The sequence below is a fragment of the Rhinolophus sinicus genome, chromosome 3 (assembly GCF_057876585.1).
Source record: "Rhinolophus sinicus isolate RSI-liver-muscle chromosome 3, RSI-T2T, whole genome shotgun sequence".
In the NCBI taxonomy this organism is placed as follows: domain Eukaryota; kingdom Metazoa; phylum Chordata; class Mammalia; order Chiroptera; family Rhinolophidae; genus Rhinolophus; species Rhinolophus sinicus.
Window position 1 is genome coordinate 137,881,875 of NC_142503.1, and position 19,623 is coordinate 137,901,497.

The following is a 19,623-nucleotide window of genomic DNA, read 5'->3' on the forward strand; positions in this document are numbered from 1 at the left end:
CTCTCCCCTCCTCTCCGCGTGGGTCCCCAGGATCTGTGGACCCAGCCCTCCGCCCCCACGTGGTCTGATGTATTCCGGGAAAGGGATGGAAGTGATTCACTTAGGGAACTGTGACTGTCCCTTCCCGGGGATAGGATGCGCCTGCGAGGTCCTAGCAGCCTTCCCTAGTTGGCCGCGCCCTACCTCGCGCCCAAGGCGCACAGTTCAGCCCCGTGGCCCGGCCGGATCCCGTTGGGTACCGAGCCTTGAGCGAGGCGGAAGAGGCAGGTGCGGCGCGCTGACCCGGTCAGCCCTCCACCTGCCGCAGCCGCCGGGCGCCCCGGAGGTCCCAGGCTCCCCGCCCCCCGCGCTCTTTGTTACAGCCCGACTTCCTGTTTGCCGCCTCCCGACCCCGGCTCATTTCCCGGGCGGGGAAGCCGCCGAAGGCCGCGAGTTTCTCGGAGACTACCCCTCCCACTCGGCTCCGCCTCCCGCACCCCCGAATCCCGCCCCGGTCCTGGGAGCCGGCCGGGCCGCAGTGAAGGCGTCCGGGCTGTGCACCAGAGGGCGCTGCGAGGCCATCGGGGCTGCGCACCGATGGGGGCCGCCGGCCCCTCCAGACCTCGGGTCAGCCCTTCTCTGTCCTGGGGCCCATGGTACCAGCCAGGGAGCGGCAGCTGGATGCGAATTCAGTTTTTTTCCTTGTCGCGCCGAGCTCCCTCCAGGTCTCGAATCTCTAAGCCGAGTAAACTCGAGGACGCTTTTCCCTAAATACACCTCAGGGTGTCCAGAGAGTCCGGGTCCTTTCACGTATCCTGAGTCATCGCAGCAGCCAGCTCTCTCCCCACCTCCAGATTTCAGTTCTCCGGGCATCCCTGGCCTCTGGCATCCTGAATAGAAGGGAATGGGGACGGGCTGGAGAGGGCACCGGTTTTGAGTGGGTGACTGAAGCTCCCTGCCAGCGCCACCTCTCATTACCAGGTGACCTGGGACAGGTCCATTTCTTCATTCCCTCCCCACTGTTTGAGCACCCTTCATATGCCAGGCACTGGCGATAAAACATGGTCACTACCCAAGGAAACTAACCATCCAGTTAAGTATCTTTAACCTCTCAGACGATAATATCTCTTGCACATTACTATGAGGTTGAAATGAGTTAGTATTTGAAAATATTCGTGAGTAATGAGTTCTTCCACTGGTGGGTTAAGTCTTCTCAAGCTATGCTAGCAAACCACAGCATGGGCGTGGGCTGGAAAGGAGCTTAGAGTCTGGCTGGATGGACCCAGCAGTAGCCCTAAGACCAGGGAGGCAGCAAAGAGGCAGCTGAGATCCCAGGCTGCCTCCACCATTGCTTCCTTTTGTGTCCCTGTCTTTAAGGAACACCACTAATCTAGGTCAACTTCCTCTGCCATGGGAAGTAGTGGAAGGAAGATCCTGGATGTGGGAAGAGACAACAGGACCCCAAGTCCTCAAGAGTCCCCTTCCCCTTGAAGATCTACCACAAGAGGCTTTTGCCATCTTTTCCTGGCTTCCCAGGCCCTGCACCCTATAACACTCAGGCCCAGAGTGAGCTCAGTCTATTCCTTTCATCCCAAAGACCCCCTGAAGCCATGACACAGGGTCCAAAAAGCCAGCTGAGGCTATGGCCAGATGCAAGGTAACTGGTATCGCAGAAGTCTGGATTTAGCGACAGGGTGGTTAGCTTGGGGCCCAAGACACTGTGTCATGGTTTCCCTGCAGGGCAGAGCCGAAGCCCTGCCAGGCCTAGCCTGCCTGTCTGTCTTCAGTGATCCCTCCTCCTGGCTCAGGTTGGGTACCACTTGGCTTGTCCGAGGATTGATGTCCCTTTTCCACAGTGGCAGACTTCTGGGCCAGGCCCATCATACTAGGCCCGGTCTGTTCAGTTTCACCTCCATCAGTGACTCCCTTCACTCAGTGCTTCCTCTTCTGTCTCTCTGATAAAAGCGATCTAAAAGGTTTTGGGATCTACTTCCCATTCCCATTCTTGGAGAATGGTGTCCCAGCTGCTTTCATTTAAGGGGCTTCACTTCCTTGGCTCTCGTGGGCCTCAGAGTCTTCCCCCACAGTTAGGACCCTTTCGAGCAGTCATACTTCTCCACATGGGCTGTTTTTCTAGGGTTCTCTCCCAAAGCCAAGTTCTCCCATTCTGTAGCATTTCCATGGGGTCTGACTTTTGACTCTGACTCCATGGGTCTCTCCTCTATGCTGCCCTGTCCCTCCTCTGAAATGCTCCTTTCTGCAGTTCTCGTTAGCCCTGCAGCCAGCCACTTCCTGCCCCCACAAACTACACCTTCCTCTCTCCTTAGAATTGGGAGAGAAGCCCCACCATCCCAACCCTCTGTTGGAGCCCTGGCCTCTTCCTTTCCAGGTAGACTCGGCCAGATCTGAATAACTGGAACCTTGGCCATACCAGGGTATCCAATCAGCTGTATCTTTCTCCCTCCTTGGAAGCTACAAGTGGACAGGGAGCCAGGTTTTCCCATCATCTAATGAACCCTTTTGCCAAAACATGGGTGACTTCTTACAGTCCCTGCTTTTATAGACAGGGGACCAACAGTGGCCCTGGATTCAGGTGGCATAACCAGCAGAACAGCTCTTTTCTTCTCTCCCTCTTCTGAGGTAGATTGTATTGAGCGATTCAGTTACTTCTTCTTCCCATCCTTTTGCCAGAGCGTTGGTGGGGCGTATGAGGTCTGACAATTAAGTTTGCCAACTTGTTGCAACAATGTCACTAACCTTTTTTTTTATGACAGGAATTATTCATTATGAATTCATACTAACTGGACAAACAGTTAACCAAGTTTACTATTTGGAAGTGCTGAAAAGGCTGCCTGAAAAAGTTAGACGAAAACAACCTGAACTTTTTGCCAACAATTCATGGCTCTTACATCACGACCAGCTCACAGGGCACTGTCTGTGAGGGAGTTTTTAGCCAGTAAACAAATAACTGTATTGGAACACCCTCCCTACTCATTCGATCTGGCCCCCAATGACTTCTTTCTTTACCCAAAGGTAAAGGAAATGTTGAAAGGAAGACATTTTGATGACATTCAGGACATCAAGGGTAACGTGATGACAGCTCTGATGGCCACTCCATAGAAAGAGTTCTGAAATTGCTTTGAAGGGTGGACTAGGTGCTGGCATCGGTGCATAGCTTCCCAAGGGGAGTACTTCGAAGGTGACCATAGTGGTATTCAGTAATGAAGTAGGTAGCACTTTTTCTAGGATGAGTTCACAACCTTAACTATCAGACCTCATATATATATATATATATATATATATATATATATATATATACATATATATATATATACATATACACACACACATATATACATATATCTTATTATAAATTACAATATCACAGTAAACTGTGGCTTTATCCTGGACAAAATGGAAAGTGAAAAGTCTGGAGTAAAATAACAAGGAGCCAACATGTATCGAGTGCTCCCACATGCCAGGCGCTGGCTAAGTTGTTATTGCTTTCAATCCTTATCAGAACCTACAAGGTTCTATAATTTCCCATTTCATAGCTGAGGAAACCAAGGACCAGAGACAGCGTGTCTGAGGTCACCGAGATGGTAAATGGTGGCGTGAGGCTCAAATCTGGGCAAGCTGGAATCAGCAGCTTTTTAAAGCAACTTCATCATTTAGCACAATAAACTAGCGTGGTCCCCTAGTTCCTAAAACACACACTTCCATTGTTTCAGCTAATTGGGGGCACTAACACCAGGAGTTGATTGCAGTGACTAGAATGAGAAATGAGAAACAGATCATAAGGCCATGAGAAGTGACTGCCTGAAGGAAAACCGTAAGGAAAGATTAATTTGGGGGAGGTCCAAAAAGGAAAGCCCCCAGGGGCATAGCATGTGCAACTCTTCCAGGTGGAGGTGTGCTCTCTCATCACCCCTCACAAGCTGGCACCTCTGTGGGCATGACATCTGCAGCCCCTTCCTGAGGGAGTTTTAGGAGGAAAGACGGGATGGTTGTTGCAGTTAGAGAGGAACCAACTGAGTGAGTGGTTTACTGCCTGGGAGTGTCCCACTGGGAGGGAAGGAGACAGATGTCGTGGGCAAGGATAAGGAAGGAAAGGGAGTAAGACATGTTCCTGGGAAGGTGGCCAAGACCCCTAGGCCAACTTTTGTGGGGATTCCTATTTCGAGAGGGTCAAGGTTGAACCTGTGTCTTTCAGGATTCCTTCTCTTCTGAACCCCAGGGTGCCTTGGCTTTTTTCAAGTAAGAGAGCTTCACCTCTACCTAGTTTTATGGAGAACTTTCCTTGAGGCCACATATGTTGGCTCCCCCGGTCCTTCAAAGATGACGTCTGCTCTCAGGGAGCATCAGGTTTCTGGGAGGCAAGATGTCAAATGCTTGTAGCCAGTAGGCTCTGGGGTCGGACTACGTGCCTTCAGTCTCAAGCTCCAGTTTCTGTGTTCCAGTTTGCTCATCTGTGAAATGATATTCATCTCACAAAGTAGTGGAGAAGTTTGTAATTAGAATAGATGTAAAAGATTTTAGCAAACTGCCTAGCTCATGGTAAGCTCGCAATAAATGATTGTTTCTGTTATAAGCATGAGGTGAACAGAAAAATAAACAAGTGAGGTAAAGGGTTGTGGGAGCAGAGAGGAGGGAGGGCCTAACTCTGCCTGGAGCAAGACCTGGTTCCTGATGATCTTACCAAGGGAGTTATTAAAACCTGCGGCTTTCGTCCTGGTGGGAGGAGGTCTCAGAAGGGGCATCTTAAATATGTTCTCTGGGGGATTCTGCCGTTATCTGCCCCTTAGCTACCAGAAAACTATTAACTACTCTTTAAAAGGAACTTTTTATTATTAAAAGTATACTTCATAAGCCTTAGAAAATAGAGGAGAATCACCCCAAATCCCAATACCTTAACACATCCATCATTAGTATATGGTGCCCTTCCATCTTTTTCCTCAGGCATCGTGTTTTTGTTGTTGTAATAGTTTTAATTACAGTGCATGTGATAGTCATATTTTGCATTACTATGCAATCATAGGAATTTTTACTATGTTGTTCTCATAATGGATATTTATTTTGATTTTTTAATTTTTTTTAAAAATAGAAATGGTTTATGTTCTCTTTTTAAAAATCCCAGACAATCTGCAATGGTATAAAAAAGAAAGTGCAAATCTCATGGAGTCCTGCTAGTCAGAGGTCATCACTGAGCATGTTTATGTGTTCTTCCAGATTTTTTTTTTCCTAAGCAAAGAAACACATACAGACTCTTTAGGTTTAAAGAGTTAGATTAGGTTATTTTATAACCTGCTTTTTCACTTAATTATACATCTTAGATAGGTTTCCATGTTAATAAGTGTGGGCATATGTAATTGTAATGACTGCAAAGATTTAATTTTATGTCTATATTAAATTTATGTAACTTATCTATTGTTGGATATTTGTTTGCTTTGTGTGATGTGTGTGTGTGTGTGTGTGTGTGTGTGTGTGTATTTCTCCACCATGTGGATTGACCAGAATTTAATTAAACATTTAGCTATTTTTGGATATTTAAGTAGTTTTTCTTCTTTTGTTTTTCCTATAATAAATAACAAAGCATTGAAGAATCTTCAGGCATATGGCTTTCCCCATATTTTGAATAATTTCCTGGAGTGGAAGTATTGGTCAAAGGGCAGGGACATTTTATGATTCTTGATTTGTATCAACAAGCTGCTTTTTCAAAGGGTTGTTTGTGTCAGTTCAGATACTTCCAGCAAGGTGTTCATACCAGTTTCTCTGTCTCTCACCCAACTACCCAAAGGTGGTAGATGGGGGGTGGGGGGCGATATTCTCCCTCAGAAACTAGCAGCAGAGTAGGTGTCATATGGGAATAAGATAGAGAGCAGAGGAGAAGAAGGGAGAGTAAACATGGGGAATGGAGGGAAACAGAAAGGAATAACTAGAAAGAACCATTTTACCTGTAATTCTTTCCAATTAGGAAACTACTTCATGATGCTCCTTGTAAAAACCCCAAACTTTTACATAAATGTTTACATTTAATATTGAAAGTCCTCCTCTGGTGACAGGTTCTGCTAACAGTTTAGGGATATTCTTCCAGATTATTATTATTATTAATATATCATTATTTTTACAAACATTAATGTATAACTTGTTTTAAAAGAACTAGCTTCATACTATACACACCATCGTGCAACATTCCTACTGGAGAATATGTCTTAGGCACCTTGGAATGATTACTTTAAGTGTGCAGATAGTTTTTAGTTTAAATATCTAATTAGAATCGAATGAGAAGCAATATTGTCCATTTCCCCTGCCAGTGGGCTCACCCGGAACCTTGTCAGCAGTCCGTGCGGGACAGGCGTTCTGCTGTTTCCTTTTTTCAGCCAGAGATATCTCCAGAGGGATAGCCCTTTGGCGCTGCTTAGGGGTCAACCCCAGGCGGCCTGAGGACCCTTTGTCAGTGAGGAGGCCGGTAGCTGCTCACAGCCCTTTGGGAGCCGGAATTTGGCCCTCCTTGGGTCCGCTGCTCCCGGAACCTCAGTTCCTAAGGATTAACCCAACCCACTGACGCAAAAGTCTCATGTATCCGCAGAACTAAACCCACAGCCTCAGGGCAGGATTGGTCTGGCTTTCTTGTTTTTATGGCCTCTCTCCGCAGGTCCCGCCACCAACACCAAAGGGTCGGCGGCGGCACTTTCAAGCTCTCTGGCTGACTCTTCCCTAGCCTATCGGGGCTGAAGAAGTCCCACTCCTGGCCCGAGGCTACGCCCTCACTGAGGTCCGCAAGCTCACGGCGCCCGGCCTGGCTCAGCTTCACAGCCTCTGCAGAATCCCTTGTCAGCCCCGTGACTCCGTTTCTCCATTTGCTCACGTGGGCCAACGACGTGAGACACCTGTGCGGAATGCGGAGGGTGCCTCCGACGGCTTCTCCAGAGTCGTGCTATCAGGCGGATGGAGCCCCAGAGACAGGCATTTACGCCGCCCGGAGAGCTCCTTCTGGCCAGGTCCTGCACTGGCCCTGGTGAGACCTGGTGAGCCCAGGGCCAGTGCAGGGCATGGTCAGAAGGAGCTCTCTGGGGTGTCTGGGGTGGCAGTGACTTGGCCAGGTGCACCCGCAGAACTTCTGGGGAGACACCGCCTGAGACCCGCCTGCCGTGGTTCCTGAAAGACCCAGGTCATAGAGTGGCAACAGGGGGACGACCAGTGTCCGCGTCCGTGCCCACTGCCCGCCGCCTGACGCAATCCGAGGCGCGCTTGCTGCATGCCAAAGCTTGAGAAACCTCCCCCGCCGTTGCATCACTCCTGACAGGTTTTCTACAGAGATGGAGCCGAACCAATCAGCGGGCGCACTGGACCAGGGGCCGGAGGCTCAATTACCCACTCAGAGGGCGGCGCGGTTAACCGGGCAGCAAAATACAAAGGTAATTGGCCAAAAGGGAATTTTCCCCGCCCCAATCACCGCGGCAGCTGGCTGCGGTGGGCGGGGCCTGCCAGCCGGAGGGTTTATAAAGGGCCTTGGCAGGGGCCGCGCAGCTGGAGCGACCGAGCGGTGCCAGGCCAGGTGTGCGTGTCCGTCGGTCTTTCCGTGCCCGCGCCGGAGACCTGTCCGGGAGGCCGCCCGGGCCCGTCCCTGTGCCCGGCACCATGAAGCAGGAGTCTGCAGCCCGGAACACCGGGCCCGCCTCGCCACCCCCCGCCTCGTCACCACCCTCCTCGTCGCCTGCGCAGCCGCCCCGGGTCGAGGTCGACCCTCAAGCGCTGTGGATTTTCGGCTACGGCTCCCTGGTGTGGAGGCCCGACTTCGCCTATAGCGACAGCCGTGTGGGCTTCGTGCGCGGCTATAGCCGCAGGTTTTGGCAAGGAGACACCTTCCATCGGGGCAGCGACAAGATGGTGAGCATCAGATCATGCCCCGGAGAATAAGGTGTTGCGGTGGGGGCAGGATAGTGGGCGCTGGTGCCCTGAAACGTCCGGGGCTCTCTGGGCAGACTGTGACTCAGTGCTGATGGGGGATATGTGTAAACCTGTGTCAGGGGTTTGTGGCTTAAATTTGTGTGCCTAGTGGATCACTCACTGTATGGTGGCTTGAGCCTGTGATCCTGTGGATCACTGTGTTGATGAATATTTCTGCTTATCAGTCCCGGCCACTACCTGTATTTATTTCTCCTACATCCATGCATCACTCCTTCCACTTTCTCCTGCATGAGTGGGGCTCTCTGAGGCCTGGGCCGGCAGGGTTGATAAGGATTTCCTCTGGCACTGATGGCAGAGCTGATTTTTAACTTGTCCTTTCAAAATCTTTCTTCCCTTTCTAGCCTGGCCGTGTGGTGACCCTCCTTGAAGATCATGAGGTAAGTGCCTGAGTGAAGAAAAGGACCCTGGGGTCCAGCATGGAGGGGTGTGGACAGACAGAGCTTGTAGGTCCTTGGCTGCAGGCCAGATTAGATGTCCCTCTGGTGGAAGGGAAGGGTGGTCTAGCTCAGTGCTTCTCACAATAATCTCCCGAGGATCTTGTTAGAGCCCAAAACTCAGATTCCTAACGAGCTTACAGGTGATGACGCTGGTTCTCAGACCACACTCTGAGTAGTGATCTTGTTCACCCTGGGTCTAGACCACCCTGTCAACCCTTGTTAAGAAAGGGAGAATGAGGACTCGATGTGTTGTTACGAGATGGCTCATCAGCCCTCGTCCCATGTCCTTAGAGAGCACAGTCCTGGGGTGGGACCAGCAGGAACGATTGTGACTGACCCAGGTGCCCGTGTTTCCTCCTAGGGCTGCACTTGGGGTGTTGCATACCAGGTGCGAGGTGAGCAGGTGAGCGCAGCCCTGAAGTACCTGAACGTGCGGGAGGCCGTGCTCGGTGGCTATGATACCAAGGAGGTCACCTTCTACCCCCAAGATAGCCCTGACCAACCACTCAAGGCACTGGCCTACGTGGCCACCCCACAGAACCCTGGTTACCTGGGCCCTGCGCCTGAGGAGGCCATCGCTACACAGATCCTGGCCTGCCGTGGCTTCTCTGGCCACAACCTTGAGTACTTGCTGCGCTTGGCAGACTTCATGCAGCTCTGTGGACCCCAGGCACAGGATGAGCACCTGGCAGCCATCGTGGACGCTGTGGGCACCATGCTGCCCTGCTTCTGCCCCACCGAGCAGGCTTTGGCACTGGTCTGAGGGGCTGAGCCCCTGCAGGGAGTGCCTACATGGACAAGGGGGCCAGGTCCCCACTTCTGTGCACAAAGACAGACTTGATACAAGGAGCCCAATGAGAGGACTCATGGCAGCAGGGGCATCTCTACCTAAGCCCTCGCCTGTCTGTCAGCCTCCAGCTCCCTCCTGCCTGATACTGACTTACTACTTGAAACTATTTATTGCACCATGTTGGTGTTGTGGGCAGGGTGGGGGCCTGCCCTGGACACAGGGGCTCTGCTGAGTGGTGCCCCACCCTAGACACCCGGTGCCTGACCAGATTCCCCTCAGTGCTGCTGCTAACCCCACACTCCCCAGGCCTCAACCTCCCCAGGGAGCCTTCAAGAGGCTTGACCCCCCAGATCACCCATTCCCTTGCCCCAGAAATACCGCCTAAGAAAGGTGTCAGCCTGCTGATGAGGGACAGGAGGAAGTGAGGAGAGGGGGCCTGTAGGAACTGAGGCCCCTGTCAGCCCTGCTTATCCCCCAGGTCCCCCGGGCAAAGCTGGGTCTGGAGCCCAGGCACAGCTGCTAAGGCTGGGCCTAGGTCTCTAAGCCGTTGGCTGTGCTTCCCTGTCCTGTGTGTCTGACCAATCCTGTCTATCTGTTCATCTATTGGTAGGAAGTTTATCACTATAGGCCCTGGCATCATACCATCTGTCCCATAATATTATCTATAAACGGATCTCTTATAATCTGTGCTGTGCTGGAATGTGGTTCTTCAAAGGGGTCGGGGCGAGTGGGGCTGTGAAGCCCTAGAAGTCTCATAAAAGGGGAAAGGACTCCCTTTCACCGCATCCCTCTCTCCCAGGGAGCGGGCAGCTCAGCAGGCAGGACTGCAAGGTTACACCACGCGTATGGGTACCACTCATGTCTCAGTGCACACATAGAACACCCCTGAGTCAGGCAGAATTCAGCCCACGTGGCTGTATGTGGCAGCCCTGTGAACAGTGTCTTTGCCACCGACCTGGTACCCTGTGTCTCCTCCTAGCTGCTTTGAGGAGGCTGGTGGACTTGGAGCTCAGAATGGGGCTTCCTGCAGTTGCAGGGCCAGCTGCCACCTCTTCCTGACATTGAGGCTAGATCTCTGGCTTTATCAGGGGAACACGTGGGATAGGGTAGGGTGGAGACAACTTCTGGGACCATGCTGACAGCAACTCCTGTGGTCTGGAGGGCTTGGTGACCCTCTGACTTTTGAGGTCTTGGTGTTCATTGTTACTTCCTGGGGTGTGGGTTGTGTCTTCTGTCTTGTCCTGACCTGCCAGGACTCTTCCCTAATGGAATGAGTTGCTGAGATACCCTCTGGGCTACTGCTTGTTCATCCCGCCTGCTTCTGGCTACTCTTCACTGGCGCTGGGCCCCAGGATCTCATCCTGACCCTGGGCTCTGACACTCGGAATGGCCCCTCAGTGGGCTCAGCCTCTGCTTCTGGACCTGCAGAATGGTGTGGGGCTCAGATGAAAGCCTTCAGCAGAAGAGCCTGGCTGCAACCCAGCCCTTCCCACAAGCCCACCGACCTCCAGAAAAGTGTTCAGCCCTCGGAGCATTAGTTTGCATTGGAACACTGTGTGGTGTGTGTTGCTGCTACTTCTGTTGTGGCTAGTGTCCTGGATTGGTCTGGGTGTCCCCAGCAGGGTCATCTCTGACCAAGTTGGTCAACGTTGTGCCTGGGGAAGCTGCCCATGTGTTGGCAGCCTCGTGTCTTGGCCATTGATGGGAAAAGTGTGGAGTCCGGCCAGATTCTTGGGATCTCAGTCAGGACAGCACAGCAGGACGAGACAATGGGTGGCAAGGAGCCCTGGGCGGCCGCCTCTCGGGCCTCCTGTGCCGAGGCAGGGCCGGCAGTCAGTCTGGGTGCTTGGAGCAGACCCTGCTCTACACCAAATGGGGGTGGGGAGGGCTGCTGCCAGTTACACATGGGTTCAAATTCTTCAAGTCATTCATTCAGCAGGTATTTACTAAGATGCTATAAGCCAGTTACCATTCTAGGCACTGGGGGTACAGCAGTGAAGAAATCCCTCTCCTCAAGGAACTAGGAGCCTAGAAACTCTGAATGGTGACTGTTCAGTATGAAATTGTGCTGTGATGGGAGGAGATAAGGACACTGCACTGAGAAAGGGTTCCTGGCCGGGTGGGGGTGGTCAGGGAAGGCTTACTGGGGGAGAGAACAATGAAGCAGAGCCCAGAGCTGGAGAAGGGGTCTTAAGTGAACAGAGGCAAGGAACAGATTGTGCTAGTGAGGGAAACAAGGTGAGATTAGCTGGGACAGAGTGTGTGGGGGAGGGGACACCGGGCTGCACAGGTGGCAGGACTGCATCCTGCATCCTGCTGGCTGGCCCGGTGAGCCATGTTGCGGAGGTGGCATTCTTCCTGGGTCAATGGGCTCCTTCTGTGGACTCTGGGTGGGGAAGAGACAATAAGGAAACTGGCTGCAGTGTCAGATTGGAAGAGGAAGGCCAAAGGGAGGCCCAGGAGAGGTGAAGGTGACCTGAGCTGAGGTGTGTCAGTGGGCACAGACAGGAGTGTGGATCTGAGAGCAGGTTAGGGGGTGAGGTCAGCAGGATTCGGTGTGGCTGGTGTGTTTGAGTTTGGGGGTGCCCGTGTGGGCAGTGGCATCCAGCTGGATATGTGGGTCTAAGACTCAGGAGAGAAATCAGGCTGCAGTTAGAGACTGGGAGCCATACATGGGCTTGAGAGAGGAGAGAAAAGAGAACAGGGTCCAGCCCAGCCCTGAGGACCCCAGCCCTGGTGGCCTGAACAAGACAAGAACAGTTGAGAACAAGCAGCTCTGAGGTGGAGGAGAACCAAGAGGGCCAGGCTTATGCTGCCAAGACGTCAAGGACAGTGTGGACAGGAGTGTCCACTAGATGAAACGCTGGGGGTGCTTGGTGGCCTCAGTGAAAGCAATTTCAGGAAGAGTGGTGGGAAGCCAAAGGCAGGGGATATAGACAGCTCTCAAAACATTTGGCTGCTAACGGGAGAGAAGCAGAGGAGCAATGGAGGGTGTGGGGAGGGCACAGGTGGCTCAGGACCCCTTTACAAATGAAAAATTATTGAGGCCTCCAAAAGCTTTTGTTTATGTGGGATATAGCTATTGACAACATTTAGTGTATAAGAAACCGAGAGGTTTAAAACGTATTAAATTAAAGATAATATATACATTACATGTTAACATTTTTAAAGAAAAATGATTTTATTTTCCAAAACAAACAAATTTAGTGAAAAGCGCGGCATTGTTATATGTTTTTAATGTCTGACAATGGAAGTAGCTGGATTCTCATCTGCTTCTATGTTCAATCTTTTGCAAATCCACATATCATATAGTTCTGGAAAACTCCATTGTACACTCATGAGGAAATGAGAGTAAAAAGGCAAATAACCTGTTAGTATTATTATGAAAATAGTTTGGACTTCAAAGAGCCCCTGAGAGGGTTTTGGGACCCCTGCCCCAGGGGTCCCTGAGCCATTTTTGAGGAATTCTGGTGTAGGATCATTAAAATTTTTTTGGTTTCTTTTCTTTTTTAGTTGGAGGGATTCGAGCAGGGTGATGTGTGGGCGCCCAACCTTAGGTTGCAGCATGAAGGAGTTTCCGAGTTAGCAGGAACCTCAGAAATCATCCTGTCCATCGCTCAGGGACATCCTTCTGGAGAACTGAGGGTGAATAGGAAAGATCAACCAATTCAATCCCCATTTATTGAGTCTACAAGGTCCACAGAGCCCTGGACCGCCAGCTGTGGAAGACAGAATCACCCTCAAACCTGGTCTGGGATAAGGGCAACTCCAGGAACTTAGGGGATGGGGCAGAGGTGGTCAGGTGTGGGAGAGCCTTAAAGAAGCCACACGAACCCACCAGGTAGAAGGGACATTCCAGACGTGTGGCTATGGCTCCAGCAAAGGAGGGAGGGACGCAGTTTGGCAAGTAGCTCTGTGAAGGTTGCCTTGGGGTGTTGGCGGTCAGGCTGAAAGCTACTTTGGAGTCCGTTCATGGAGGAAGTGATAGACTTTGTCCTGTAGGGAAGTTGAGCTCTGTGGTGATGTTTTTGTTTTTTCATGTGTTTTTCTTCCCACAGAAGGGGCTTTGTTTTTATTCTTTTTGTTTTGTCTGCTTGTCAAGCAGACATGGCGTTCAGGCCTGGGTTTAAGGAGGCTTGTGCTTGTGGCAGAGGAAAGATAGTTCGAAGGCTGCAAGACCCGGGGGGCGTCAGTTGCAACAGTCCAGGAAGGTGCCAGGAAGGGCTGAACCACACGCTGGGGATGTGGGGACAGCTCTTAGGAAATGGGGGTAAGCAGGAGGAAGGAGACTGGGGATCTCATGGTTTTGCTGAGAAGGGGCCTAGACTGTGCAGGCGACGTGATGAACCACTCTGGACTCCATGCACCCGTTTAGGGCTGGCAGGTCCCTAAAGGTTCTCCAGGTGATTCCTCCCCCGGCCCCCCTGCCCAGAAAGGACCACATACCTCTGGGGCCTGTCACTGCCCTGAAGACAGTGGAAGCAGCCATATCAGTCATCAGAGAAGCAGAAGGTGTGGGGAGATGGACCTCAAATGGGAGAGACCTCGCCTTTCCCCAGGCCTGGCTCTGAGGAGGGTCGGGTGCTGCAGGATATGAACCCCACTTCAGTGCCCAGGGACAACTGGGGGAGGCAGCAGTCACAGGGAGTGTCCCTAAGGGCCAGGCTCGCACCCCATCGCCAGGGCGACCACAGATCCCAGTATGCCCAGGATATGCCTAGTTAATCGTACTTTCCTGGAATAACTATTACTTTCATTCTCAGAAGCATCCAGGTTTGGACAGTAAATTGCATGGTGGCTGTGGAAATTGGAACTGAGCAGTGAGCATTTCTTTATCAGGTGGCTGTCAAAGAGAGTTGGCCAAAGCCCCTGAGCAGGCCTATCCTCTGCCCTCCTCGTCCCCAGCCCAGCGGCCCAGGGAGGCCACTCTCCTCTACCCTTTCCTGGTTGCCTTGGAAGAGTTGCCCCCCATCCAGGTCCATCCTTCTGGGTTCAGGCCTGCCCCTGCCCTCACCCCTACCCTGGGCATTTCCTCAGGAGAGAGGGAAAGCTGGAAAGAAACACCCTGAGGGCTCAGCCACAGAGCTGCTCTCCAGTCACTGACCTGCACCTCCACCCAAGCCCTCTCCACCTCCCCCGTGCCTGACCCTCCCCCTTAGGCCAGACCCTCCACGCACACTTATCCCACTTATCCGCATGCTCTGCTCCTCCCCTGGCGCTTCAGTTGCCTCCTTTGCTCTGTTCTGGATCCTGCCCCTCACCCTGGCCCCTCCCTGTTCCACTGGCCCACCAGTAAGGCGGAGCCCAGGGTGAGCGCTCCCCACTTATCTAAGCTCAGTCATGGGACCCCCCGCCTTCTTTCTCACACCTCCCTCATCACACCTCCACACACCCACTACCACCACTGCCCGCAGGCTCCCTCTTTCTGGGGGTGATTGTCATGACCGCCAACGTGATCCACCTTCCCCCGTTTTGTGCCCTCCCTGGATATTTATTATCCACGTAATGTGAAATGCAGCTCCCGCCACAACCCTCCACACTGACAAACTCTGACAGCAGCTCACAGCTCTCAGGATGAAGCCCTCTCAGTGGCCTGGGCTCTGCTGTCCCCTCCAGCCTCGGTGCCATGGGGGCCCCACCCCACCTCCCGTGCCCACGCTGTCTGCTGTTCTCCTCCCACCTCACGCTATTTCTGGCCACTAAGTATTTGCTCTTACTGCTTTCCCTACCTGAGAACTTTGCCCAACCCTCTTCCATCCTTCAGAACTCAGTGTCAGCATCATGCCGCCAGAAGCTGCTGCTGCCCTTGGCAGGCAGGGGCCCCTCCTCATGCCCACCCACCCCCCGTTTTGTGCCCAGCATGTTTTATTGGTGTGATCTGCTTGCAGGTCTGTCCCCACTAAACCAACACCCCACCCCCCACCAGCCCCAGGGCAGGAACTGTGTGTAGCCCAGCTTGTAGCACAGATCTGGGGCCCCATAGGAGCTCAGGGGACCTACAGGGAACAGGGCTTAATGGGACACCCTTCTGAACGCAATGACACATGTCCCATTAGAGGGCAAGTCTCCGTGAAAACTTCAGTCATAGCCAAGGGAGAATGCCAAGCTGCCTACCCAGGCTAATATTCAATCTGAATGTTTATGGGCACAGCCCAGGAATGTGGGACTGGGAGCTACCCGGGGCAAGGACGGGCCAGCCAGGTATGGGCAGCCCCAGTGCACACCTGACGGGCTGCGCTGATGCATGCACGCCAGCGGCTGCCATCCTGGGCTGACTCTCCCCCCACACCACTCTCTCAGTCTGAGAGATGCCAGGCTCTCAACGCACGAGGAAGGAAGGGCCGCCCTTCGGCAGGTGTACCAGGGCAGGGTCCACATCCTAGGTAGTTCTCCCCACTCTGGGCACTAAGCTGGAGGTCTGTGTGCCTCTCTCAGGGGGAGGTGCTCCCCGGCCCCACAGCAGGGGGAGCTTGGCCTTCCCTGGCACAGCCTGAGGGTGTTGGTGACTGGGAGGGGTAGGTGACAATGACATGCCCACCTTGGCTTCCCCCTACTACAGTCAAAGACTCCAGCCAGCACAGCCCCTTTGGGCCTAGTCGTGTCTGCGCCAGGTCAGGATCGTGGCAGGGGACGGGGAGTATCAGACATGTGTGTGGCTCTGGCTGGGCAGGATGCTGAGTCCAATGGGGAGGGGGAAGCAGATGACAAGCTGCTGACGTGGGTGCCTGAGTCATGCGTCCACAGTAGGCCCTCACCCATGGGGATTTCCACAGGAAGGGAGACCCAGTTCCTGCTCACAGCCCTGAGAGGCGTGATACACATTGAACAGATGGGAGCTGACCTGACAGAAGCCTGCAATGTGCAGGATGCCTTCTTACTGTCTTGCACCCTCCATTCCCTTCATCCTGAAAGTTTCTTCCTGCCAGCTCCAGCCTGACTAATTTGTCACTCAGACTTCAGGGCTCAGTTTAGATGCCATCTCCTCTAGGAAGCCTCCCTGAACCTCCACTACTCAACTACCAAGGCCTGGCTTTGTAGCCCTGACACACATCTCTGACACCTGTGTTTTTTCTCTTGCAGCTTTGATAGTACTGTGTTGATAGCATTTGTTGAATAAAAGCCCACTTACTCAGCAAGAGGAATGCACTAGTGAGGGAAAGATGGGGGCTGTCTCCCCACAAGAGGGGCTATGCAGCGGAGGGAGTGTGGGCTAGGTAGGGGTGCAGGAGAGGGGTGGACACCATGACCATCCCCCACCCCAAATCCACCAGGGCCTCATACTGGTCAGGGCACTGCACTGCGGTTTAGTTGCAGAGAAAGAGGTTCCAGTCCCTGTTTTAAGGTCCTGGGGCTTTTCCTCTCTCTGGGTCTCCATCTCCTCAAATGTAAAATGAAGAGCTGCACCCAAAACGAGTTCCCATCCAGTTTTAGTGGCTCCTCTTTTTCAGGAGGGACATGGACTTGGGGTCAGAGGGACTGGGTTTGAGAACCAGGGCTCCACGTACCCTGTGAATCCTTGGAATGTCTGTGATCCGCAATTTCTTCATCTTTAAAGCGGCACTGATAATCACAACTACCTCTCAGATTTTTGGGATTGGATGCACTAGCAGGTGAAAAACACTCTACACTTGAAAGCTCTATGTGAATGTTGATTATCACTGTGATTTAACACAATTATTTTTCACGAACACTCAATTAGTTACTTGATTATCTCTAATCTCGCTAGAGTATAAGCTCCATGAGGGCAGGACCCAGCATCTGCCTGTTCGTTGCTGTGTCCTCGTATCCTTGGTGCCAGCACAGAGCCTGGCTTATCTCAAGCCCTCAAAACAATATTTGCTAAACAAATAAATGGATACATGAGTTGACTTGGACGAATGACTGGATGAATGAACTCCACTCACTTAGCAGAGCACAGAGGACAAATCAGACTGACTGGCATGCAGGGAGAAAGGGAAACTGGGGAGGAGGTACAGGAGGAAGGGAGGGCTCCCTGGGCTGCCCAGGCTCTGCAGGGGAGGGTGGGCGAAGGAAAGGCTAGTGGGGAATGATAGAAAACAAACTTGGGGCAGTGAGTCGAAGCTGCTTCAGAATATGCTAGGGCTGGGTACCTTGAGTGTTACTTCTCCTTATGAGCCCTATTCCTGGTCAGTGCCCTCGTCCACCTCTCATAGCCCCTGTCCTGCCAGCCAGCTGGGGAGAGAACGCCGGAAGGAGAGCTGGCTGAAGCCAGGCCATTCTGGTTTGTTTACCAACAGCACGGTCCTCCTGGGTCCTGATACAGCCAGCAGCATCTGACCCAGCTAAATATATCTCCTCTGCTGGCTGGGACCACACAGCCAGCCCCTGAGGCCAGGGACCACCCAGTCATCCTCTGGGTCGGGCCCTCAGCCTCCTCCTGACCCCAGGACCCAATGTCTCCAAGGAGCCAATGGCCAATCAGGGTCCAAACTAAATGCAATCTCTGATTGAACCCAGGCAGATAATTTCATTTGGACGGTCAGAGGACTTAATTGTCCAGCAGTAGGACAACCAAATGGCTCATTTCCCTTCGATGGCATGTTTGCAGCTATTAAGAATGTTTAGGAAGACTATTTACTAATGTTAGGAAAACATTTTACGCTCTTTACAGTACTCTCATAACATTACTGTATAAAGTGACAAAAAAGCATACAAAGTTAGATCCTAGTATGAATACCATCATAAAAAGCATAGACATATGTCTGGAAGACATCACCAGAAACTATCAACACAGTTTGCTTCCCAGGAGGGGAATTGAGAGCCAGGGGATGCGAAGGGAGAGAGGCTTTTTCTTCTTATGCTCTTTTGTATGTTTTTTATTTTGAACTGTCCACATTTACTACTTATTCATAAGTAAGTCAAATACATAATAAAATAAAGATCTGAAAAGAAAAGGCCTGAGTCCACTCAGTGCAGTCATGTCTATGCTGGTGCCACTGCTGCTAAGGGGTCTGACTGCCGGGTCCTGTGGCTCCTGGTGCCACGTGGCCACATTCATTCCAAGCCGAGGCAGGCACAGCTGGGAACCATGGATATCACCATTGGGCTCACTTCCTGCTTCCGGTGTGTCCTTCTGCCATTGGGTGTGCCCTGTCTCACCAGGAGAGCTACAAGAAGTGGGAGTGCAGAGGGCTTTCCTCTCTCTCACCTGTGACCTGACACCCCAACCCCCGGCCTATCCTGATCACCGACAGCCGCTGCATTCCTGGCCAGCCTCCAGTTACAGTGACCTCTTCTGCAATCATGACCTCTCGATTTCTCCATTGTGACATCCTGGGGCCACATACATCAGTTTATAAGGTCCTGCTCAGTTGGGGCCACTTGTAACAATAAAGTCTATTTAAATCTTGGGGAAAAAAAGGAGAAAAGAAAAAGCGTATGCACAAAGAGATGCTGGAAATAACGCGCAGAGGTTACGAGCACTTATTTGGGTGATGGGCCATACGGGGGCTCCCTTTTCTACCCAGAGGAAAAGCTGGCCCTATGCCCAGGTAAACTGAACATCAGCATTGCCAGCTGGAGCAGGGGTCTGTCAGCGCTCAGAGTTTAATTTGAGGCACAAAAAAAGACATACCTGCCTTAAAATATCTCCCCATGGGGTCTGAAATTCTAGCCCATGCCTTTGCCTGAAGTACAGCTTCTCTGAAGCCCCCATGAAAACATTGAGGTGAAAGTGGTGTTACCATGTTACCATTTTGTCACGGTGAATTGAATGGAAATAAGGAGACACACTGTAAGAAAGCTTTGATTATGGGAAATGTCTTACTTTTTTCTTGATTTTGAGGGTTTTTCTAGATTTCCCTAAAAACATATACTTTATTAATAGTCCTTATTATAATTATATATAAAATAACATATGGCATAGTAGAAATTTTGGAAAATACAGAATGGTATAAAGAATTTAAAATTCTGGGGAATATAGTCAATAATGTTGGAAAAATTACGTATGGTGTCAGATGGGTACTAGACTTGAGGGGATCACTTCATAAATTATATAAATGCCTAATCACTGCGCTGTACACCTAAAACTAATATAATATTGAATATCAACTATTATATATATATATATATATATATATATATATATATATACAGTCATGGGATGTAAAGTACAGCACAGGGAATATCGTCGATGGTATTGTAATAACTATGTAAGGTGTCAGGTGTGTAAATATCTAATCACAACGTTGTTCTGTAGACCTGAAACTAATAATTAAAACATTTTTAAATTCATTCATAGTTAATTCGACCATCCAGGCGAGTTTATTTCCTTCTAGTCCTATCCTCTTACTATTCTATTAAAAATTCTGTTACATATACATATGTAAATGAAAACAGAATCGATCACACTTTATCTACTATTTTCTTTCCTACTTTTTCACCTAAGATTGAATTGTGAGCGTTTTTTTGGTCATCAAATATGCT

At 51.3% G+C, this 19,623-nt stretch overlaps 1 protein-coding gene and 1 pseudogene across 1 annotated transcript; both read left to right on the top strand.

Annotated features, from left to right (window-relative positions):
* The first annotated feature begins 7,381 nt into the window (after positions 1 to 7,381).
* On the top strand, positions 7,382 to 9,860 carry CHAC1 (ChaC glutathione specific gamma-glutamylcyclotransferase 1). The gene is made up of 4 exons (XM_019725542.3): positions 7,382 to 7,397; positions 7,499 to 7,869; positions 8,292 to 8,327; positions 8,749 to 9,860. The coding sequence occupies exons 2-4, from the start codon at positions 7,621 to 7,623 to the stop codon at positions 9,148 to 9,150; spliced, it is 687 nt and encodes a 228-aa protein (XP_019581101.2). The 5' UTR covers positions 7,382 to 7,397; positions 7,499 to 7,620; the 3' UTR covers positions 9,151 to 9,860.
* An 8,256-nt stretch (positions 9,861 to 18,116) lies between these two features.
* On the top strand, positions 18,117 to 19,236 carry LOC148758656 (cytochrome c oxidase subunit 8A, mitochondrial pseudogene; annotated as a pseudogene).
* The last annotated feature ends 387 nt before the right edge of the window (positions 19,237 to 19,623 follow it).

Bases quoted from the DNA above. Each gene is read 5' to 3' on its own strand.
- CHAC1 (XM_019725542.3), top strand. From the start codon at position 7,621: ATGAAGCAGGAGTCTGCAGCCCGGAACACCGGGCCCGCCTCGCCACCC. The intron at 7,870-8,291 runs GTGAGCATCAGA...TTCCCTTTCTAG, and splicing joins ATCGGGGCAGCGACAAGATG to CCTGGCCGTGTGGTGACCCT. The intron at 8,328-8,748 runs GTAAGTGCCTGA...GTTTCCTCCTAG, and splicing joins CCCTCCTTGAAGATCATGAG to GGCTGCACTTGGGGTGTTGC.